Consider the following 24749-nt stretch of genomic DNA (forward strand, 5'->3'; position numbering starts at 1 on the left):
TCAACGTATCTGTGCCTTCTTCATCTTTTCTCGTCGACTACTTGGCTGCAGGTGCTCTGGTTACCCTGTGCCGAGTTATCTAATTTTCGATGCACAGCAGTTGCAGAGCCATACAATCACATCTGAAACAGATGGCACAAAAACACTTTGTGGTGGTTTGTGTCCTGATGAATTGTGGGTTTCACAGAGGGTATCAAAACTCACCTCGAACCAATCTGGAATGTCTGAGACCAACACTAGATGGTAAGAGTGTGCACAGCATGGGATCTGCACCAGCATTTGCTGCAAACCCTTTATTACATTCACAGGAGGTGGGTCATATGCAGGTCACTATGGTGGTAGCTTTGATCTTAAGCAGTGTATGAAAGATAACATCAAATGAGCTTAGATTTCTGTGGTTGGCTTGGAGCATGATGTTGCCACTGGAATAAACACTAATCACGTCACTTCTACTTAAGTAGAGATAAACAAATACATAATCGACGGGAAGGAGGAAAGAAGGATGAAAATGCACACATGTGAACACGAATATCAATGAACAGATGCATGAATGGAAGAGCTCAAGGAAAGGTGAGTGTGTGCGTAGAAAAATAAACAAGTATCAAAGTCTACTTTGTGGTATGATATTAGTTAAGCACCACTCAGGAAAAATCTTTTATTTACGATACACAGGCGTAATATACACCGAAAAAAATGACAAAAATCAGCAAACAGTGAAGTGCTGTCCCAAGCGTGGGGAGAAAGAAGCTGAGGGCATACACGTTCTGACATGACCTCTACTCCAGGTACACACATTTAATGCTCGATTGACAAACCTTCCTTCTGTGTTAGGAGACATTTGTGCGAAGAGGTGGTAAACTCTGGAACTGATCCATAAAGCCACGCGAGTATGTAGACACAATTTATCCCTGCAAATGACTTGATTTACAAGTAACAGACATTGTCAAAAGGTGAACTTGACCCTGTAAATCCATTCACTTTGGGATTTTCTTGACTCCCACCTTTTCAGTTTGCCAGGTATTACTTTTCAACTTGAGGCTTGCACTCTTTTTAAAAAATTATTTCCTTTGCCAGTTTCTTTGTTTTCTGCAAGATTACCTCCCCTTCCGTCCATTGGGACGGATCCTAATGACCTGTTTCCCAGTTTATCTGGCAGCCATTTAAAGCCACTGGAGGCAAAAATACGCCACTGGCGGATTTAGGGCAAGACCATCTGCGGACACCAGAAACTTTGAGTAAAACTAATTTCAAGTGTTTAACATTAAAGACTCAATCTACACCATGTGCACACACGTTTCCCACAATGTCCTTTCTGGAATCATGACCCTTCTAGAGCAATCTCAGTTTCTTCTTGCTACATAGCTTAGAGCTTGCTTCTCCTAGTTACCCCTGCTCCACATAATCCTTTGCTTCTCTTGCCCCTCACTACTGTACTTAAGTACTGCCTGACTTCAGGGTTAGTCCTCAGTTAATTCAGGGCTGCTTTAGTCACTCCGCTTCTCAAAGCATAATCTCTGCATCCTTGACCATTCTCGGTTTACACCCAATATCTCTCCTGCTAATAGAGCGCAAGTCTTCTGACGATCACTATGCCATTCAGCCTAAGAATTGGAATCTTAACACTGTTTATGGGAAACAAAAACATTTGTTTTTGACTGGAGTTGGACAATTAGTTGCAGTAGAATCGCACACCAATTCGTCTTCACTGTCAGCTGCGGATGACATGGTGGCTGATACCAACTTGCAGGTTAGCTTTGCTTCCATGATACTGAATTACATTGTCCCAACTGTTTATTTAATCAGATCACCACCAGGCAATCAGCATTCCTTCCTTCACTGCTGGAAGCAGGCTGCTAGCCTGTGGAGTACTTCAAGGTTGCTTATATCACCAAAAGTGCAGGTTGAAATGTTTGCTCAGTTTACGTGGTCCCCCTGGTTACCTGCTTCTGCACATATGTTGATGACATCCATGGCCTCCACCCGGATGTGAAAGTTGGTGTCACAGAATCAACATTTCAGAAATAAATGGTAGTGGAGTGAGAATGAACAGATAAACAATTGGCTCACGAGGACTAACAAAAAGTCAGAGGTTTTTGTCGCTGGTGGCAGGGTGGATCCATGGGAGCTTCAGTTTCAGTATCCCAAGCTGGGAGACTTCTTCTCTGACAAGGGTGGTGAAGAACTTGGGATTCAAGCTTGACTCCAATCTAGGATTCTAGAGGTTCCGCTTTCTATTGCAGCTCTTGTGCATGATTCATCATCTGGCACCTTCTAGGATGATCTCAGCCAATACCACTTTGGAGAACACAAGATGGGATGGTGCTGTCCAGGTCAATGGGGACAGATTCCATTAACTGTGTCTGCATTGGCTCCCAATATCAGCCATGGTAACATTACATTTCCTGCGAATTATCCGCTGAGCACACTTTTGACCTCATTCAAGATTTCAAGGGGGAGAGGGGGGGGGACACAAAAATACACTGCAGTTTAAAAAAAATGCTCTGTGAATCAGGACTGCCTGATTATACCTCACTTCACTTGTCAGTGTAGGGGCACAAGATTTTACACACTGCTCATCCTGAATATATGTGACGTATAGCACACCTAACCTAGGGGCCTATTATGATGGTGGTCGGTCGGACAACTGATCCCCCCTCCCCCCTCATCACAGCAGGAATAGGACTGCCTGACAAGGAGTCGGAGGTCCCACCCGCTGAATTACAATGGGACCACCAACAAGGCGGTCGGAAAAGCGTTCAGTAACACTGCGGCTTATGCTGCACCCTTGGAAAAGGACCGCTGCACAAGCCGCAGTGTTATTGCGCACTTTGTGCACATTCATGCATTCATGGGCCAGGCATCATGTGATGCCTGGCACACAGTGCATGAATGTGTGTGGGAGTACTACATGTGCCCCCAGGGCCACATTCCAGTGGCCCATGGGGGCCCTGCTTGGGGCCCCCAAAGTCCCTTTCTGACAACCTTTCCATGGTAGTGGGACCGCCATGAAAAGTCTGTCGAAAAGGGACATCGTAATCCCTACGGCGGTACCTGCACAGGCACGGTCTCCATTGTAGGGATTACTGTCCGCCCACTGCCCGACGGGATCGTAAATCCTGTCAGAGGCGGCAGTCTGTCCCTAAACAGTCGAGGATCCTACTGCCTTCATCGTAATGCGGCTGCCTCGCAGTGGTACAGGCCGTCGGTGGCGGTCCCTCCTGTATAATAATGATGCCCCTAGTTTCTGGAAGCTGATGCCACAAAATACTCTTTGTAATATGAAGAGCACTTTCAAATTGAGCCTTCTTGAGGTGGAATCAATGCAAGTACTGAAGGCAGGGAAATTGGATCTCTGGTGCAGGGGTGGAACAAAAGATTGGCCCCTGTGTTTTGTACCTAGTTTGAACCTACATGCAGACCTATCTGCTCTACAATCCACAATCATTACACCCTAATTAGCCCCATATGGTTTTCTTTTTGAGATGTAACATAGTTGGTACCATGCAATTGAAGTAGAATGTTCTTGCTCACCCTTCACTAGTACTTGTTCATACATCGGGGAAGAGCCTTTTACAACCACATGTATGTGATCCTTTGCACTCCAAGAAGGGCTACCAGTAAATCTTACTGATTGCAGCATACATTCTATTAAGCACATCTTACTCTTCACGGAGTACATCTTACTCTTCACGGAGTACATCTTACATTTACAGAGAGTAAAACATGGCTGGCAAGTGATGTCGGCAATAGGCGGAAACTGTGGTGTAAAAAAGGTGCAGTGATCACATCAACATCCTTTTAATGAAGCGTGGGAGTTCATGCCTTGCCGCATAACAATATCAAGCTCCGAGTGGTGGAGAGAAAACACAGTTGGTAAAACACTGCGAAAGTACACACAATCGTCTCTGAAGATTACTTATCCAAGGGATGTGTGGAAGGCCAGGGTCAGGCACGAAAGAGAGAAAGAGGGTGCTACAGAGCGTTCCCTCCATACTACCACCTCTAAAATACAATCTAAAATAAAAGTAGCCTAAAACATAGGAAAAGAAGTTGTGAGGCCAATATATTCACTCTACTTAAGTTTGACCCAGTGACCAGCAGTTTCATTGTATGACCATCATCCGATCCTTTGAAGGAAGCGGAGTCTACAGCCAGAGTCTGCCCTCATAGTCTCTGTCCTCAGTGTGCGCAGCAGGAAGTCAGTAAGTCTGTTTTGTCATAACCAGGGCTTTCATGGTTGCATTCAGTATTGGCGAGGAGATGATGGGGATATCTCTGGCCACTCTCTGGAAAGGGGGCACATTCGGACCTTCCAATGTGTCCAGGATGCCTAGAGGTGAGAGAGAATAAAGTAAGCTGTAGAACATTATGATCAAAGAAATAAAGGCAACAAAAGATAGACTGGGAAATAAGAACTTATAATAAAACAAGCATTTGCAATGCAATAGGTCTCACATTAAGAAAGTTTGAGCTATTGGTATTGTAAATGACACATTTTTTATTTGTGTGTTGGTTTTGAAAATAGCAAAATTAATAGCTTTGTCATTTACAATGCCAATAGTTACAACTTTCGCAAATGTAACACTTATAGCACTTGTAATGCAATATGTGTCGTATTTACGTGACTTAGATGTATTGCTATTACAAATAACAATGGCTTTTACTTTTTTTAATAATTAATACTTAAAAAAAAGTTATTGTAATTTATAATGGCAATAGCTTAAACTTGTGTAAATAACTTTTGTGAAGATTAAGTTCAGCAAAACCACTTGGTAGGATTCGCGTGTGGCCCTCTATATGTCTCGACAGCAATGCGCATGCGCATTGGCAGGTCGAGACCTAAATACCTGGTGCTGTATTGTAGGATACTCAACTTTCTGATTGTCATCACTTGGTTCAAATATAAACACAGGATCACTCTGCAGTGAAAAATGCCGGGTGTTATATTATCATATACCTGAGCTCTTATTCCTCACCACACAATCTGATCCTTTTTTTTTTTTATTGAGATGTTTAAAGGTATTGAGGTAAAAAAGTAATTACATATAGCAATCCATTACACAATCAGAATAAATACATCAAATGTAAATGTAAATGTTTTTGTACTTGTATAGCGCACAGCTACCCGCAGTGGGTTTCCCGGCGCTTGTACGAATACCGCAAGGGAACCCTTCCTGGCTTTCCCTGGGAAGTGTCCACTCCTGGGCACCCCCATGGTGCAGACCAGGCATCCCTCGCGTTGTGGGGGCCGTTGTGGAGACTAAGCAAGCTATTGCCCAGAGTTGCAGCGCGGGACCCATGATCAGAATAGGCACTGAGGCGAGAATATCCGGTCAGGGGAATTAATGAGCCCGAGACCCGCCGAGGCAGGAATCGAACCCTGGTCCCTGGCCAGAGCTCTGCATCGAGGTCTGCCTGCTCTAACCATTGAGCCACACTTCACTACAACAACAACAATAAATAGAATAATACAAAATGTAAAAACGCATGGCTAAAACACAGATGATAAAACAAACACTGGGGTAGGCATGATTAGACACACAATCTGATCCTAACCACAGAATTGCTTTGGCAGGAAAAATCCCTGGTGTCGTGTTATGAAATATCTGCCTTTTTCCATCCTCCACTACATTGAATTCTACCCACAGGATCGCTCTCAAGTAAAAAATATCTGGTCGTGTAATGGAGGATAACAAACCTCATATCGCCCCACTTGTTACAAGTCTATCCAGTGGATCGCGCCTGACAGAAAAATACCTGGTGGTGTATTGTGCACATATTGCTATCAGTTATTTGTCTTGTGTCAGTGCTTCAGAAACCTTCCATGCCACTTTAAGAGTGTTCACGGTGGGGAGACTTGTAGTACACTGGACACGTCAGTGCGCTAATGCAAGTATACGGTTCTACATATACACAATATGGTGGGTGGGCACATCTGTCATGTAGTGATAACATGAAAGACAGCGTATGCTCACTCTGCAGAGGGCATTGTAAGTGGAATATTAGAACTTGCCTTAAATATTTTAGCCAAGTGACAACACAAATACTCTTACTGCAAGCTGTTTCAAACATCACCACTACCTTCTAATAAGGAAGGATTCGCTGAAAGATCACAGGTAAGAATTCTTCTGGAATTCCTGTATGCGGACCTCTGAATATCCACCCAACGTCAACAAAAGCAACACACACGTAAAAATATTAGGGTCAATGCAGGTGGACGCACAATGCTCGGTTTGTGTTGCATCTCTAATGCACATTTTGTTTTGCTGTAGATTATATACTATTCTCATTAACTTTTTAAAAAGAGCAACCCAAAAAGAACGAATAAAATATGCTGAAATGTACCCAGTGCTTTATGTATTTCATGGCACAATCCCTCGGAACAAACTCATCTGATGCTGAGAATACAAATGCACGTGTGAAATAGACATGGCGATGGGTAGGCCTAAAATATTCGAAGAGCAGGCTACTAAAAACGTAGTTCTGGTACTGGAAGCCACGATATTTAAATGATAACCCAAATGCATTAAGACGCTAAAACATTTGTAAATGTGCATTAATATCAATAAGACTGCAAAATGTGTATTGTAGTTTGTCACAAAATTAGTGAAGTATTTACACTTTCAATAGGTAGGTGGTGACGTGGCATTAGTAGTGTTGGTGGTGCGGCTGCTGATGGCACTAATTGGGCTCGTGGTATTGGTGGTGCTAGCATTGAATGTGGTTGTGTAGTATTGCAGTTGTTGTTGGTGTGGTTGTGCTATTTATTGGCGTTGGTAGTATTAGTTGCAGCATGATGGTGGTGAGTGCATGTTATTTGTGATGGAGGAACTGATACTGGTGGTGACATTGCCTGCAGAAGATAAATAAGTGCAAAGTAGCAAAAACTGTGCAATGACGAGTGAACTTCTTAGATGTAAAACAGGGCGTCATATACTACCACAGGAGTCAGAATAACATACCATCCAGGCAAAGGCATGCAGCGAGAAGTACTCTCTGGTAACAAGGGTGACAGATAGCTTATACCTAATACCTCATCAGTCAAATAAGCATCAGGCAAGTTTTGAAAATAATTCACAGACGCAAACAAGAAAGATTATAAGAACAACACAGCACTACATGAGTGACAAGAATAGAGCAACAGGGTTTGAGATGCATATGTGATTAGAGGCAGGTAACGCTCAGAAAACTGAGACAAGCAGAATAATGCCAGGACAGGACTCCGAGACAAAACCTTACATCATCACTAGTTACACAAGACTGCATGCTGTACCAGATCACGACAACAAAGGGGTCCAGCTCAGTTCATTTGTGCGCGTATTTATTTAAACAGCTGCGGAAATGCAACCTCACGGAAATACTGGTGAAAACATGGACAATGCCATTCAAACTACAGGAGAGACACCATTCCACCCAGGCACCATCACAACTGTCTGCTTAGACCTTTTGCAGACGCAGAAGTATTCTCTTTCATGATATTTGCAGTTAATTTCCCGTCTAGAATTTCAAATATCCATTTTCTCAACATCCATCTTCCTGACTTTGCGTCCAATAGCATTCTGTTTTTCCGTCCTAAACCACATTATCCGCCCTGCTCTGCGTTGACATAATAGGCGTTGACATTAGTGTACTTTTCAGTGCAATGTGCGCACTGTGCCTTGAAAGCACGAAAGCTAAAAGACGGCAAATAACATCAGGACAATGTTGCTGCTCAGGGGTGAGAAGCAAAAAAGTCACACACGCTCGTGGCACCTGGAGAGCCCTTTGATGGCGCCAAGTGCACGACGGAAGCTCCATCCGGGTGAATGCAGACGTGTTAGTCAACCTCAAACAGCAATCACAAACTGTTAGAAACACAAACTCAATGTCTAAGCAAACAAACAGCGTGCCTGCTACCAGAAACCCCCCTGCACTGAAGTCAAAATGAACTGGAAAAATGTCCCTTGGATTGCTGCAGGGATGTCAAGACCGCGTGTCCCCCAAACATGTGAAACGTGAATAAAATGCATACCACGCAGTATGTGATTGAGGAGCGTTGTATGGTGGTTATTGCCACCAGCGCCCCGTGCTTAAACCCCTTAAAACCTGGCCTAGAAACTAACGACGAATCAGATAAATCGACTGCATGGAGTTCATAACACCTAAGGAGTGGGTCCAGATGCCCAGCCTTAGCGGACGCCATGGTTTATTCAAGTGCGTTATGCACGTGGCAATGAATTTCAATATTATACTTTGCCCTCGCGCTTTCGTAGGTGGCCATTGCTTCTGTTCATCATCAAGCGCATAAAAGCAATTTGTGCAAAAATGACACTTCAAACAATTGCTCTGAAGACCATTTGTGCTGAGAAAGAAACGCGTTTTGCATTAGTGATGAGGTTGTGGGAGGTTCTGCATGAACGGACATGCATGGAGAGGCAAGGTGTTCGAACCGGATTCGGAGGTCTACCTCCTACTGTTAAGAAGCTCTTGGCATTGCTATGGCAGGGGCGGGGGAGGCATTCCTTTGAAGTCTGATGGGGTGGGGGAGCGAGCAAGTGGGAGGGAACGAGCATATGGGGTGTGAGTGAGAGGTGAGGCCGAGTATTGCCACATAAGGCACTGTGAGGAGCTGGGGAGACACGCGTAGACGCTAAGTGAGTGTCTGAGGAGATAGGGACACCTAGCAGGGGCGGGGGAGCGGAAGGGATTCCTTTGAAGTGTGATGCCGAGGCTCGGAGAGCAAATGGCAAGCGCGCGCACGGAGCACATGCACTGTGCGTCATCCGCCTGCCAAAGCCCTCTTAGTAAGCTTTCCTGTTGCACCTCTATATGTCTCGACAGCTGCAATGCGTAAGCGCATTGGCAGGTCGAGACCTAAAAAGAAGAAGGGTCGACTGAATGTAATAGGATTAAAGATGGAAAGAAAGAAAAGAAATTAAAGGCACAACAGCATCAAAAATGAATTTAAGCACATAAAAGTGCAGCCTATATTTACAGCTATGTAACAGTGGAATCTAGAGATCTTGGCCTCACTGAAGAGCTGATGTGAAATGGCCCTGGAACTTACAGCTTCACCCAGCCTTCCTGCTCTGATGGCAGAGAGAGCCTGGGTGAGGAGAGGGTGTTCCTGACTCCACACTGCTGCTCCTTAGTCACCAGGTTGAAGCGGTTCCCCAACAGAAGCATCCAGAAGTTAACAATTTGTGTCATCTCTCAGCCCTAGCCTAATCAGGCAGTTATAAAGACCACATTGCTGAGCCATTCAATGGTGATGGAGCACTTCTAAAAAAACAAAAATCTAAATGTGTGTTTTTTCGATGAAGGTAGGCCGGTTCATGTGTGATGCCTTTGGTAAAGCCAAGGACAGGGAGGTCATGCTATGTTCCTTTTAGCAAATACTTGGGTACTCTAGGATAAGTATTTATGAGCAACTTGTGAGAAGTTGGCCTGGTATATGATGTTCACTATTCTAGTGAACACCTTGCACCAGTCCAAACAACCCTTATGGTGATGGTTGTAAGTCAACCTTATAGACCAGCTATCCTAGTGGTAGCGTGGACAGAACAGTCTTAGGCTAAAAGACTCTTGAGGGCGTGTAAAGCCAGCTGTTTTACCATATGTAACCCCTTGAATATCAAATAAAAGGACACCACACAGGATATATATAAAATATATATGTATTTATTAACTCCTCTGAACTCTTTATGAGATCAGAGGCAAAAGCACATACAAGATACTTAGTCAGAATACGTTAAGTTGCACAATTTACGGTTAGGCCGTAGGGGCGAAGCAAACCATATATTAAGAAAGTGGTATAAGTACCACGTCACGAGAAAAGGAAAGGCCTAGGGCCTAGGGAATCGCTGGGGCTACACTATCTGAACCTTAGTTTAGAAGTAGGAGGCCCACAGGCGGCGCGTGCAGTGTCTTTACACACACGCATGAGTCAATGCAAAGTCAATGGGAACTTAGAAGTTAGATTTAGGACACTTCCGGTTTAGCTAGGAGGAAACAATGAAAAACCTAGACACTTGTATAGTCAATACCCTTGGGAGCACCGAAGTACTCACGTTACCTCACCCACAGACGGCGGGTGCATAGGTGTGAAGATGTGTCGGGTTTCGCCGTTGAGTCCTATGGAGCCTTTGAAGAAAGATGCTGCAGGCGACCAGGAGGAAGATGTCCGGATGGATCCAAAGGTGGATCGAGGATGAAGAGTACCTGAAAGCAGAGGGGACAGAGTCTGGGTCACTAGCCAGTGACCGGGTGGAACCAGGAAGGAACCAGACGACGTCGAGGAGCAATCAGGTGCTGTCTTGAAGCTTGTCTTTTCAGCCACGCGGACCAGGAGGCGTCGACGACGACCAGGTGCTGGAGAGGAGCTGTCCCACGAAGGTTCTCGCAGATGGAGGGGTCGACTTCCGGATTGGAGTCAACGAGCCTTGGCAAAGGCAACCCACGCAGGATTCAAAGAGGGCTTCTGGTGCAGACCAGCAAGGTCTGAGGTGCCTCACCTTTGCAGGGAGGCAAGGGCCAGTCTGGAGCAACCAGACCAGCGATGTGATTCAAAAGGATTGTCGTCACAGAGGCTACTAGCCAACGGGCCAGCAACAGGACAACGCGTCGAGCAGAACACAAGCAGAAGGACCCCACGCAGAACTCGTGGAGTGTGGAGGGCTGATCTTCGGTGCAGGTGGAGCTCGGGTTCAGGGTTTCTCAGTCCCCAGTGCACAGCTTCGAGGATGCCTCAGGAGCTGCACAGTTAGCAAGTTGCAGGCTTTCCAAGATGTCCGGTCCCACGTGTCTCGTTGCCTCCATGGATCTCAGCTATGCTGCAGTCGTGAAGAGAGGGTCAGAGAGGTCTGGAAGTCTGGGTCTTGTCAGGCTCTGTGCTCGGGTTCCGGCGGGAACGTCGACAAAGCAAGCCGTTGATTTGCTGGATGGTGCCTGGTTGCCCAGGGTGGTCACTCCTTGGCCACAAGGGAGATTCTTCAGTCTTCAGCTTCAGCAGAATGTCGAAGGTCCAGAGTTTCGTGTCAAGTTTCGGTTCAGGATTAATCTAAAGTCTCAGGACTCCGCTCCTACCTTTATACAACTAAAAGGGGCTGGATTACTTTCTAGGTCCCTCCTATGGGTGGGACCAGGAAGGGGGGTGGTTACACCCCCTTTCCTTTGTCCAGTTTCACGCCAGAGCTGGAGCTGGAGTGCCCCGGCAACCGGTTTGAACTGGGGTATGCATGGAGCACCTAGTGTGCCCCAGGCAGTGTCTCAATCTATTCAGCCCTCTCTGTCCCCATACACAAAGTCCTGTCTGGGGTGGTGCTCGCACCTCTCCAGGCAGGAAACCTATTGTCCAAACCTCCGTGACTGGAAGGACTCCCAGCAGCAGGAGGTCAGACTTGTGTCGGTGGCACCAGCGTCCATTTTGTGACGCTGGGGCTCTGGTTAACTTTAGCCGGGATAGTCAGCAACAACATGTCTTCTCCCTCTTGAAGGGTGGAATGCTACCCCCGTCACCAGAATTGGCGAGGGGGTAGTATTCCAAAGCGTATGACACCTTACACAACATGTTTGGATAAAGCCAAACCAAAGTTAGCATTTAAATGCGAGGTTCATAATGCACTTAAGAGTATATGGTATGGCAATATCATAGAACAGCTATAAGGACATGGTTCCGAAAGCTGCAGACAGGCTCAGCTCATGCTAGAGCACCATCTCACACATAACCAAGCACTCTGCCTCCAGGATTGTTAAGGCCTGCTATAGGAGTGACTTATAGGTTACTGTGTGTCTATATATAAGGGTAGATATAGGAATACTATACCTAAGCAAGGGGTGATTACACGACCTTGCCCCAGCTGAGTGATCAGCCAGTTGTGTCTATTTGAGTGGCCAGCCAGGGGTGGCATAATACATGCTGCAGCCCCTGGTAGGCCTTGGTTACACCTATGCCCTGGGCACCTATGGTACACTTGTACAGGGGTTGATAAGGTGAACCAATTCCCAATTGTGTATGTACCTAGAGTACCTAGAGTACATGGTGTAGATTTAGAGAGAGTGCATCTGGGCTGTGGGTCTGATCAGCAGGCCCACAGCCACATCTAAGTCGAAAACCAGTAAAGCAAAAGCAAAAAGTGGGGGTGACCATAGGAAGCAGACCCTACTCTCCTACACAGCTCATACAGCAGCACAGCCACAGCATCACAGCTAAACTGTAGTGACAAAGGTAAGGTTGGGCTGCACCCTTACAGTGTTAATCTCCCATGGTATCATGTACAGCAGAGACGTCTAGGACATTGCAATACCTTCCCGCTACACCCTACACCCCCGTTTACAATAAGAGGCGTTACAGAATGATCATTTGGTAACAAACAGTGAGTAGAAGAAGCATATTATTGCTAACATTTTTATCATAAAATATATAGATTATAATAAAAGTAGTGTTTTAGGAGTGAAGGAGGGCCTAAATGCCAGTTTTGCGACTGAGCACATGCAACTATAACACTCATCAGCAGAACATTTCCAATGAAAAAACGCGCAAGCTCGTGTACGCATCCTCACTGCTCTTGCTCAATTGTCTGCACCAACAGACACAAACAAATTCTACCCTGTCAATCACTTCAAAATGGTATTTTTACTCTTTCGGGCATAGACGTCCTACAGGGAAAACTATCTAGGGTGTTTAAATGTTCTTTAACTGTGCTTGGAAAGGAGGAAACAAAGGCAACACACATATTTGTGGGATCACGGCTGCTAACTTACCTTCAAAATCAATTGAGACAGCTGAGGCTGCAGCAATATAACCCACAAGCTAATTTCTGATTATGAAAGTTGAGGGACCTATGAGACAAAGCTCCTGAGATGTATGCCTCACCCACATGCAAAAGACGACCAAAGATGGCAAGCGTTGTGACCATCTATGCTGAAGTGTTGCTACAGAGATTGGGGAGGTGCTACAAAGGGCATGGGAGGTGGTAAGTAAGCACCTCGAAAGAAGAGCTGCCCGTCCAGGTTGTGCAGGATTTTGGAAGGCTGCTAAGTAGTTGGACAGAGAAGGGCCTCCGATCACACCAAAGGGATGAAGGCTGAAAGTTGTCTGTACTGCCTGAAACAATATTGACATGTGCAGGGCAGAAGATTGATGCTGTTAAACAGACTGAGCATTATGTGTGGTAAATTCTAAACACAGAAGCACGACGTCAACTGCTGGTCCTTTCTGGATTCAGAACGAAGCGCTGCAGCGTTTTAAACTTACCCCCAATGAAGGGTCAACATTGGACTCGAAATGCATTGGGCAATTGAATAATTGTTTTTGGTTTCAACCGTTTGGGATGAAATATACAATTGATTATCTGCGATTTAAACAAGAGATCAATGGATCAATAAATATCATTTAAGAAAAACATGATGAAGTGTTTTGGAGTATATTGAAATTCGTATAAAGAAGTGAAGAAACTTTTATGTTCTTGAAAAAACGTGCACACGTCCTTTGTAACAGATTCGTCTGCCCCACTCAGTTCAGTAAATTCTAAACCACACATTGCCAATTAACATGTATAGGTTATTGGATTGATCGAAAAGTGGAGGTTACAGGGCTCCTGAACAAGCCCATCTAGTGGATGGTAAACTTCAGAGTGTGAGAAGGTAACAAAGGAAACAAGAAGATGCAACCAGACAGTAAAAGGGTTCCAACTGATTTATCTTGGAGTGATTAACTTAAAAAAAAATGAAAATAATATATAATTTAAATACACAATTAAGGTAATTACAAGATTATCCTCAAGATTCCCATAAACAAATTGCTGCAAAGGTTTGGTAAATTATATATATATATTATATATATATATATATATATATATATATATATATATATATATATATATATATATATATATATATATATATATTTATTTCCCTTAATTTTGTATTTAAATGATATATATAATTTACCAAACCTTTGCAGCAATTTGTTTTTGGGAATTTTGAGGATAATCTTATTCCCTTAATTTTGTATTTATGGGGTGAGACTCTAGTCTGTAGCTTGTGCTAACCAACACAACAAGCATTTACAATGCAACGGTTTCGCCTGATTTGTAGTCTCATGACATAATGACCATGATGACGTTATGGTGACAGTTTGTTTAGAAGTAGGCGGCTGCATAAACAAAACACCGCTTGCCTATGCCCTGCCCTGATAATCTGTCATTAAGGTGCAATATTAAATCAAAACATACATCTATCGCCAACGATCTCGCTGACAGTGACTGCCATAAAGAAAGAACAAAGAGCATGTTATCGACCGCTCAACAACAAAACCCCTCAGGGCCGGACTGGCTACCGAGCAGTTGTGTGTGCTGCCGTGCTGGGGGCTAATTTCGTTGATGGGGACCTGCGTGTGCAAAACGAAATTCGTTTTGCTTTTTTTATTTCAAATCGCACGCAGGTCCCCATCAACGAAATAAGCCCCCACCACAGAGAAATTACCCTCTAGCTAGGCAGCCCACACAACTGCCCGGTAGCCAGTCCGGCCCTGCCCTCAGGCACTGGATTGCTTGAAACAACACACTCGCCAACATTCAGAAATGTAATCGCGGAGGTCTGGCAGGAGCATCAGGAAATGTCTTGTTTTCCATTAACAAGCATTAGATGGATAGATAATTCTCGAGAAAGCAAAATCACACAATATTGGAGGAAAAAATGTCACCACAATGAAGGAAGCACACCAAAATAGCAATTAAAGTATCGAAACTAGCTGCTTCTTGTAATATAGTGACACAATATTGTCACCAGAAGCTGAAATGGGTTTGTTTCTTCATCGCTCATGTACTTTTTTCGTTGCATCTCGTGTCGGTGTCAATAGTCCCGCCGTGGTTGGCAGTTTCTCCCAAACAGATTACTTTTTAACAAGTAACCTGGGTAACACCTGGTTCGTAACAAGCTCTTCACAGCCGCTTCCCGATTACTCTCTTTCCTGCAAACCTGACAGAATACAAGTTTAATTTTCCTCAAATCACTAAATGATTTAAGCATTGACAAAATACAACGTTCCCAGGTTAGACTGGGCTTTGAGAAAATAGCTGACACTTGGCTCGCCCCTCCCCGGTAACAGGTCTAAATTAAACTGCAGTGCAAAAACAGGGCAGCGCGTGCTTCACCGGAAACTAGCGGTTTGTTATTCCCAGAGCAGTCACGCCGGCGGGGGCGCGAGGGTGATATTGAGGCGAAGTGACTGAGGGTGACAGAGATGGTGCGCTTTTGATCCAGCTGGGGTCACTTACGTGCACAGGTCCCCGGGCGTAGGCTCCCTCGGTTTGCAGGCTGCAGGGAGCTCGGTTTCCCAGCTCCTGGTCCGGTGTGTGAGCGCAGGGATAGGCTCGAACGTAACACAGCACTTGCTCGGAAGAGGGCACAGCAGGCATCAGAGGGAAAGTTTTCCTCGTGTCCTGCCTTCTCTACGAATGATCACAGATGATGTACCTGGCCTGCTGGGCGCGTGGACGTTTTCACTTGCTGTATTGGTAACTACGCCTTTGTGGTTGCAAATACAACGCACTTCCCCAATATGTTTGGAGAACCTTTATTATTAGCTTTAACACCTTTAAGTCTAATTCTGTGCAGTGGTTACCTTGTAACATTATACAACAGTCAAACGTTTGAAACGAGGGACCATTTAGGCCATAACGAGAGACAGATGCCACCTGATCACGGGAAAGAATGGATTTCCGGGATGCCTTGAACAGTTACACATGCTTTTATCGTCTACAAAAAAGGCACCGAGTGTAAAAATAGTTTTATGAGGACATGCCAGTCAGGCTGATGACAGCAGTCATTTTAAATATGGAACGCAAGAGTTATTTTTGGTGAAAGAAAATTGGATAAGGCATGACGTGTTCTGTTTACCAATAGAGCCAGTTTCTATTGTGTATACAATTTGTTTTCACCCAAAGAATTAAAAACAAGTCAGGTCCCGGGCCGGCAGCCAATCACAGCGCGGCCCGGGGAATGACGTCACGGGGGTGTCCCGGGCCGGCAGATTCGGGGGCGTGTTTTTCGTGCTCTCCCCTTCCCATTGGCTGGAAGGTAAAATTCCAGCCAATGGGAAGAGGAGAGGGCGGGACTTAAAAAAAGACATGGAAACGCCCCCGAATCGCGTTCCGACGGGGAAATATTGATTGACAGCGAATCTCTTCCAATGGCTAGCCTCCATTTATGGAGCTAGCCAATGGAAGACAGAGGCGGGACAAAGCCCCATACTGTAGGATCATAAAATTTCGCCTGGGCGGAGCACTGCTTCGCAGTGCCAGGGCGAAACCTAAAAAGGACATCACCAGTAAAAGCAAGGAAACTGAGGCCTTTCCGCAAGATCATGAACTCATTAAGGGCATAACCACGAGGTAAAAAAGCGATAATTAGATTAAATTATTTAAAAATGTGACTTTCACTCTGGGTAGACAAGGAAAGAAGCAGGGATGAGCTGAGGAAAACAAGATTAAGCATAATGAAGATTATTGTAAATAATGCAAACATTACTCATCAGTGCTTCTCCTTGTCTCATTCCCAACACAAAGATTTATAAAAGAATAAAACACATTGATGTAAAAACACAACCAAACAATACTTTACCCATAAATGAAATTTAACAATTGCTGTCGTTTACATAGCAACTGCTTCTTATACAGCAGACTCAAAAATATTTTAAGATTCTACCACATAAAGTCTATATTGATTAAAGAAAGTATTCAGTGAATCCCAAATGGCTGCAGTGCAATCAACAATAAAACCAATCTGAGTAACTACCCAGGGACCAGCTAGGACGCTCATGGAACTTCCTTACACTGAAGGAGGTAGAGGTATATTCGATAGCTAAAATGTCATAGAAAGTAGGTCTTTCAAGTTTTCAAAGAGAGGAAACTGAAGAGCTCTGAGGCCTTGAGAGAGATCCCAAGAAGAAACAAGCATTTCCAATGCAATGGTCTCGGCTTTGTTAAAGTGAGAGCTATTGGCATTGCAAATGGCATTTTTTTCATTTTAAAACGTAAACAAATGGTATTGTAATTTACAATGGCAATAGGTGAGCATTAGAGTAGTAGAGAGTATACACAGACACAGACACACACAGACAGACACAGACACACAGACAGACACACACACACACACACACACACAGAGCCCCACACACAAACACAGAGCCACACACACACACACACAGACAGATCCACACACACAGAGCCCCACACACACAGAGCCCCACAGTCACACACAGACAGAACCCCACACACACAGACAGAGCCCCACACACACAGAGCCCCACACACACAGACAGAGCCCCACACACACAGACAGAGCCCCACACACACAGACAGAGCCCCACACACACAGACAGAGCCCCACACACACACAGACAGAGCCCAACACACACAGACAGAGCCCAACACACACAGACAGAGCCCAACACACACAGACAGAGCCCAACACACACAGACAGAGCCCAACACACACAGACAGAGCCCAACACACACAGACAGAGCCCAACACACACAGACAGAGCCCCACACACACAGACAGAGCCCCACACGCACACAGAGCCACACACCCACAGACATCCGTCAGTCTAGGTCAGCCACACGCCCATCTCTGCCCAGTAACGCCCCAGGGAACAGAGGCAAGAAAAAAACGATGACAAGCAGATAAAACATCTACAGCAGAGGACTACAGCGAGAATCAAACTACCCTGTCTCTCGAGACCCATATTTAAAGCAATTTTCACGGGCAGACAGATCTGCCTGTCACATCCATAAACTGGGACCACAATTCCCAAAATGCATATTGATTTGTCCTACCAAAAGCTGTTACAGGTATGGTTGTTTAGACAATAATGTATCTAAAGGGTAGTTCTGATGGAGGTGAAAAGAACCCGGAGGTATGGGTCTAGCTTCAAATATAGTCAAATGATTTGCATCCCAGTGGCAAGCACCGCTGTTAATAATGAGGACGGCGAAAGGATTTGCAGAGCGCGTGATCACCGAAAAGAGAATCTCAGTTCTAAGGGTGCTGGCTTGCTTCCTGAGAAAATTCAATAAGTGTACAAAAGGGCATTTTGCACGTGTTCTAGGGTCACGATGTCGGTACTCAAAGCGTGTGGTCCCTCTCTTTGGTCAAAATTAGATTTCATTTTGCCGAGACCTAAAAACATATCTACGAAAAGAAGCGGTGGGTGTCAACACAACGGCTGCCTGGTGGCACTTTCACCCTTTCCTCCAATGAGACCGAGAGCGATATGCTCGCCCTTGCGTCAATACGGTTTATCGTTTTATTGACGACGCAGTGGGAAGGAGGGGAGAGGGCAGGAGGTGCCTTGGGTTTTAAAGGGAACTGACAGATGCACTATCGTTATCTGTCAATCGATTTAGCCCTTTGGCTTTGCTGTTCATTAAACATCTTATAAAACGATACTGGCTCAAGGCAGTTCAAGTGGACACCCAGGCGCTTTTCTGAATGCACAGATTGAGAGGTGTTAAACAAATATGACCTGTTTCCTGTACCCCCTATATACAAACCGGATCCACGGTCAGTCATACAAATTTAAAGAACTTGGAAGACGCAAGAAACAACTGCATTCATTCAAAAGGCATCCTCCAAGAAGGGCACTTAATGCTGCTAACGTGCTCCCCGGCTCCCTCACTTCACGCGAGATCCAACCCAGCACTAAAACTGTCACTCAGCTTCACTTCTTCCCCTCCGCTGCTGCGCACAAGGGGACACAAGCATATAGCGCTCTGAACCATCTCGTTGTGGAGCGATGGGGGAAGAGACAAAACTCTACCTTTAAAGAGACGCAATCCTAGCTCCTTGCCCTGTTCTTTTATCTTCCCTCCATGCACGCATATTCATTGCAAGTAACGTGCATGGTAACTGCTTTCAAAACCAAGGCCTGCACTATTCCATAAAGCACTTTATATATCTGAAAACAGCAAATAGGCCTCACAAAGTGCTAAAGTGTTGGGAAGTGCTACACCCCTAGTATATGGCTCTTGGTTGCTTCATGCAGTGATTGGCTCCGCTTAAGTCAATAGCCCACTCTTTGTTGCTGTAAAACCTCTGCAGCGTCTGCGATAAAAATCACACAAACTGAGGCACCACAGAAAATGGGAGCTGGACACCTGGTAGCGCGAGCAGAATAAAAACAAAACTACTTGAGGGATGGGTCCATCGGTATCACGATGCCCCGGGCCCATAGCCCCGCTCTATTTACACTTGTAACTTTCTTTGTGCCCACGCTCAAAATGACAAAGAGTGTGTCCGGATTTATAAAGGGGAGCATGTAACTCCGAGAGTACACAATCCAATTCTATTGGGCGGGCCAAAAGGAGACGAGGCGGCAACAAGGAGGGACTAAGAAGCCTCCTTTACAATGATAATTCTGCGTTTAGCCTAAGCTATGATGCGAGCCAATGGGAAGAGGGGGCGGAGCTTCAAGACTCCTTCCTCAACTGTATTGCTTTTAAGAAGCTCTCAGATACCGAGAGCAGCGCGCTATCGACAGCCGAGACCTAAAAAGGAAGCATGGGAGGAGGACTGGCCAGTGGAGAGGGGCTAGAAAGGAATATGCTACTTACCAGTATGCATCTGTTCTTGGCATGTAGGGCTGCTGACATTTATATCTATGCATAGATCGCCGCCTAGTGTTGGGTCCGGATGATTGCACATTGTTGTCCTGGAAGAGTCTTCGAAGTATCACGAGATAGGTGGCTCCTCCCCTGGACTACAGTGCGCATGGGCATCCTCTCCATGCTCAGATTGTTTTTCGCCATTGTGGCAGAGATGGAGTATGATACAGTAAGTGATGACCATGCTTGAGAATAATTGTGAGTGCTACAGCTGCGACAGGCACCGGGGAGGAGGGTGGGCGATATAAATGTCAGCAGCCCTACATGCCAAGAACAGATGCATACTGGTAAGTAGCATATTCCGTTCGAGGCATGTGGGCTGTTGAATTTATATCTATGCATAGAATAAATAGTAGTACCCTCCCTAGCGGCGGTTGCCCGTGCCAGCTGCAGCAGTCTGAAAAAGAGTTCTGAGAACAGCTTGACCTACAGCAGCTTGCTGTTTTGAGTGTACATCCACGCAGTAGTGTTTGGTGAATGTGTGTATGGTGGTCCATGTGGCTGCTCTACATATATCCACTAAAGGAATGTTACCTAGGAAAGCCATGGATGCCCCTAATTTGAGTGTGGAATGCGCTCTTGGGGGAACTGTTAATGTGCGTTTAGCCTTTTGATAACAGATCTGTATGCACTTAATCCATCTGGCTATACCTGATTTTGAAATTGGGTTGCCCTTGTGCTGTGGAGAGAAGGCAACAAACAGTTGTTTAGTTTTCCTGAAATCTTTAGTCCTGTCTATGTAATACAGGAGAGCCCTTTTAACATCTAGTGTGTGTAGTGCTCTGTCCGCTACTGAATTAGGATTTGGGAAGAATACTGGTAGTTCAATAGTTTGGTTAATGTGGAACTGTGACACTACCTTGGGCATCAATTTAGGATTGGTACGCAGCACTACCCTATTAGCATGAATTTGAATGAAAGGCTCTTGAATAGTGAGGGCTTGCAGCTCACTAACCCGCCTGAGTGACGTGATTGCCACCAGAAAAGCCACTTTCCATGTGAGAAATTGTATCTCACAAGAGTGAGGAGGTTCAAATGGTGGACCCATGAGCCTGGTGAGGACTATGTTGAGGTTCCAGACAGGCGAAGGCGGGTGTCTTGGAGGAATGACCCTTTTGAGTCCCTCCATAAAAGCTTTAATGGCCGGCACTCTGAAAAGGGAGAGGTGCTGTCTATTTTGAAGATAAGCGGCCATTGCAGCTAAATGTATCCTGATGGAGCTATACACTAGATTGCATCTGTATAGGTGCAGCAAGTAACATATGATGTTTTGCGTGGAAGCATCCAGTGGATTAATGTCATTATTGAAACAATAGATGACAAAACGCTTCCATTTCGCCGCATAGCATGCCCTGGTGGTAGGTCGTCTAGCCTCCTTGATGATGTCCATACAGTCAGGGGGCAGGTTTAGGTAGCCAAACTCTATGACCTCAGGAGCCAGATTGCAAAGCTTAACTGTTGCGGATGTGGGTGCTGAATGTCTCCATGGCTCTGAGTGAGGAGACTGGGTGTGAGTTTTAGTAGCTGGTGGGGCACCACTGAAAGTTCTAGGAACGTGGTGTACCAGGCTTGCCTCGCCCACGTTGGAGCAACTAGGATGAGTGTCATGGAGTGCTGCCTCAGTTTGCGCGCCACCAGCGGTATGAGTGCTGCCGGAGGAAAAGCGTACGCAAATCTGTTTGACCAGTTCATCCATATCGCATTGCCCTGAGACTGCGGGTGTGGGAACCTGGCGGCGAAAGTGCGGCATTTTGCGTTTTCTTGTGTGGCGAATAGGTCTATCTCTGGATGACCCCACTGCTGGAAATATGGTTGGAGCACTGAGGGATGTATCTCCCACTCGTGCATCTGATGGCTGTGTCTGCTGAGCAGGTCCGCCATCTGGTTGTCCTTGCCTGGGAGGTGTTCCGCCATGAGGAACATGTTCCTCTGAATGGCCCACTTCCACATGCACTGTGCTAGGTGTGACAATTGTGGAGAGTGTGTCCCTCCCTGCTTTTGAATGTAATACATTGCAGTCATGTTGTCCGTCCGGATAAGCACGACTTTGTTGCAGAGATGTAACTTGAATGCCTTCATCGCCATGAAGATTGCCATCAATTCCAGGAGGTTGATGTGCATCCGTTTCTGCTGTGTGGTCCACAGTCCCTGCACAGTATAATGGAGGACATGAGCTCCCCAGCCCTGGAGAGATGCGTCCGCTGTCAGCACCACCTGTGGTACAGGCTCCTGGAATGGCCGTCCCCTGCAAAGGTTTTGTGTGTTCCACCAATGCAGAGAGTTGTATGCACGACCGGTTACCAACACTAGGTCTTTCAGCTGTCCGTGAGCCTGGTTCCACTGGCGTGCTAAGCATTCCTGAAGCGGACGCATGTGTAGCCTCGCGTGAGGGACTAGAAAGATGCAGGAGGCCATCATGCCTATTAGTTGGATGAACACTTGCGCTGGGAGTGAGTGTTGTGGCCTGAATTTTCGAATCAGCACCTGCATGCTGTTGACTCTCGCTGAGTTTGGTTGCGCTGTGGCAGTGAGAGTGTTTATTTCTGCGCCTAGGTACTGTTGTACAGGGGTGGGTTGAAGATGAGACTTTGGGTAATTGAGTGAAAATCCAAGACTGTGTAGGAGGTGAATTGTGCGGGACATGTGGCTGGCACACTGCTGGGCCGATTTTGCTTGGACAAGCCAGTCGTCTAGATACGGATAGACATGGATGTGTTGTCTCCGAAGATGCGCGGCCACTGTCGCCAAGGATTTGGTAAACACCCTGGGGGCAGTAGTGACCCCGAAAGGCAGTACCTTGAACTGGTAATGTTGGTTGTTGATGGTGAACCGGAGATATTTCCTGTGACTGGGGTGAATGGGAATGTGGAAATAGGCATCCTTCAGATCTAGGGTTGCTAGGAAATCTCCCTGACTGAGCAGGGGCAGAACTTGCTGTAAAGTGAGCATGTGAAAGTGTTCTGATAGGATGTATTGGTTTAGGGGTCTGAGGTCTAGAATAGGCCTGAGAGACCCGTCTTTTTTTGGGATTAAGAAGTACAGTGAATACACCCCTGTACCCTGTTGTTCTAAAGGCACGAGTTCTATGGCCCCTTTTTGCAGCATGGAGATGACTTCTTGCTGCAATAAGTGCATGTGCTCTGCGGACATAGAACGGTGCCTTGGGGGTATGTTGGGTGGAGTGGAGGTTAATTCCAGACAATAGCCGTGATGTATAAGTTGTCTCACCCACCTGTCCGTGGTAATTCTTTCCCAGACTGGCAGGAACTGCTGAAGCCTTCCCCCGACCGGTGTGGTATGGTCGGGGGGCAGTGACAAGACGTCACTGTTTGTTAGTGGCGGAGGATCTGGCATTATTATTTCCACGTCCTCTGCCTTTGGTGCTGTTTCCACGGTATCCACCCCTATTGTTCTTGTTATAGGTGGATTGTGTGCCTCCCTTGGTGTATTGGGCTTGTTGCGACGCTTGACCTCTAGAAGCTCCCCTGTTACCGGAGCGACGAAAGGAACTGCCCCTGAACTGTTGAGACTGCAGAGCTCCCATGGATTTTGCAGTTTCAGTGTCTTTCTTAATCTTTTCTAGAGTGGTGTCTACCTCAGGACCAAACAGGAAGTCAGGGTTAACTGGCTGATTAAGTAGAGTAGTTTGGATTTCCGACTTGAAACCAGAGATGCGGAGCCAGGCATGGAGTCTGAGCATTACGCTAGTGTTTATGGCCCTAGCCGCTGTGTCAGCTGCATCCAACGCACACTTAATGGACGCGTTGGAGATCAACTTCCCTTCCTGTATAAGCATTTCTGCTCCCTCCTTATAAGCATCTGGCAGGTGTTGCAGTAGCTGCTCTAACGTGTCATAGTGGGCCCTGTCATATCTTGCTAATAGGGCTTGTGTATTGGAGATCCTCCAAATATTAGCTGCTTGAGCTGCTACACGCTTCCCAGAAGCTTCTAAGATCTTGGATTCTTTATCCGGAGGAGGAGCATCACCAGTCGTTTGAGAGTTTGCTCTTTTACGAGCATTAGCCACCACTAAGGAGTCCAAGGGGAGTTGGCCCTTGATGTACGTAGGGTCCACTGGCGCAGGCCGGTACTTCCTTTCAATTCTAGGGTTCACCACCCTCGCTTTAGTGGGCTCTTTAAAAATGTCGCTAGCATGTTTGAGCACACCCTTGAGCATAGGCAGAGTTTTTACAGATCTTTCTGATGTTGAGAACGTATCAAAGAGAAAGTCTTCCTCCACAGGGTCAGCGTGCATGTCGACATCATGGTTAAGGGCTGCCCTTTCAATTAGTGCGTTAAACGCAGCAGTATCTTCAGTAGGTGAAGTTTTGACGGCATATGACTGAGTGTCAGGGGTGGTGTGTGGTTCATCAGGGTCAACAGTGTCAGCCCATGGCTGGGACTCATCCTGATGTGTGTCAATGGGATAGTTAAACTGGTCCTCATTGTCCCCTTCCTCCACATCCTCAGTGACAGGTGTGGGAGAGTAGTTATAGTCTTGCCCATATGGCTGTATGGGTTCAAAAAGTGTAGGAGAGGCAGAAGAGTCCCTCTTTTTCTTTAGTGGTATCCTGTAAGACTCCATCGGAGTTTCAGGCCTGATTTTTCGTTTATAAACGGTGAGTCGACCTGATTCGGAGTCGATGTATAATTTCGTCTGTTCGTCATGGGATGGTGAGTGGAACAGAAAGTCTTGTCTGAGTGGGAGCAGCTACAGTCGGTGACTTGGATGAGTCGGTAACCTTTGGGAGTTGGACAGTTTTAGGCCGTGCCGTGGGGGGCAGGCCATATTTTATCGGCGCCGTTAGCATCGGTGATGGACCTGCTTGCTTTGAAGACTTCGTCTTCGATCCGACCGACTCCAACAGGTCCATGTGCTTGTGGCTCTTTGTTGACTCGAGCCGTTGCTGCGCAGCAGGTACGCTTGTGTGCTTCGACGAGGTCTGTTCCTTTGGGCCGAGATTGGATTTCGGCTCGAAGGCTTTGACTAACTGCGGCTTCTGAATCTTCGGATCGATGGCTTTTTGTGCCTTGAGTCCCTTGGAAGAGTCGCCATCTTTGGAGCCGGACGTCGACGTGAGCGTGACGTGTTTAACTGTAGAC

General features: G+C 46.1%; 1 protein-coding gene across 2 annotated transcripts in view; it reads right to left on the reverse strand.

Annotated features, from left to right (window-relative positions):
• Window positions 1-641: 641 nt before the first annotated feature.
• The window catches only part of YIPF3 (Yip1 domain family member 3), a 167809-nt gene continuing 143701 nt past the window's right edge, over window positions 642-24749 (reverse strand). For both annotated transcript variants that reach the window (XM_078647444.1, XM_078647443.1), the window contains one exon: window positions 642-4330. In XM_078647444.1, the coding sequence (XP_078503570.1) occupies window positions 4200-4330 (131 nt within the window). In that variant the 3' untranslated portion in view covers window positions 642-4199. The remainder of the gene's footprint in view (window positions 4331-24749) is intronic.

This window comes from Lissotriton helveticus, chromosome 6, assembly GCF_964261635.1.
Source record: "Lissotriton helveticus chromosome 6, aLisHel1.1, whole genome shotgun sequence".
NCBI lineage: Eukaryota > Metazoa > Chordata > Amphibia > Caudata > Salamandridae > Lissotriton > Lissotriton helveticus.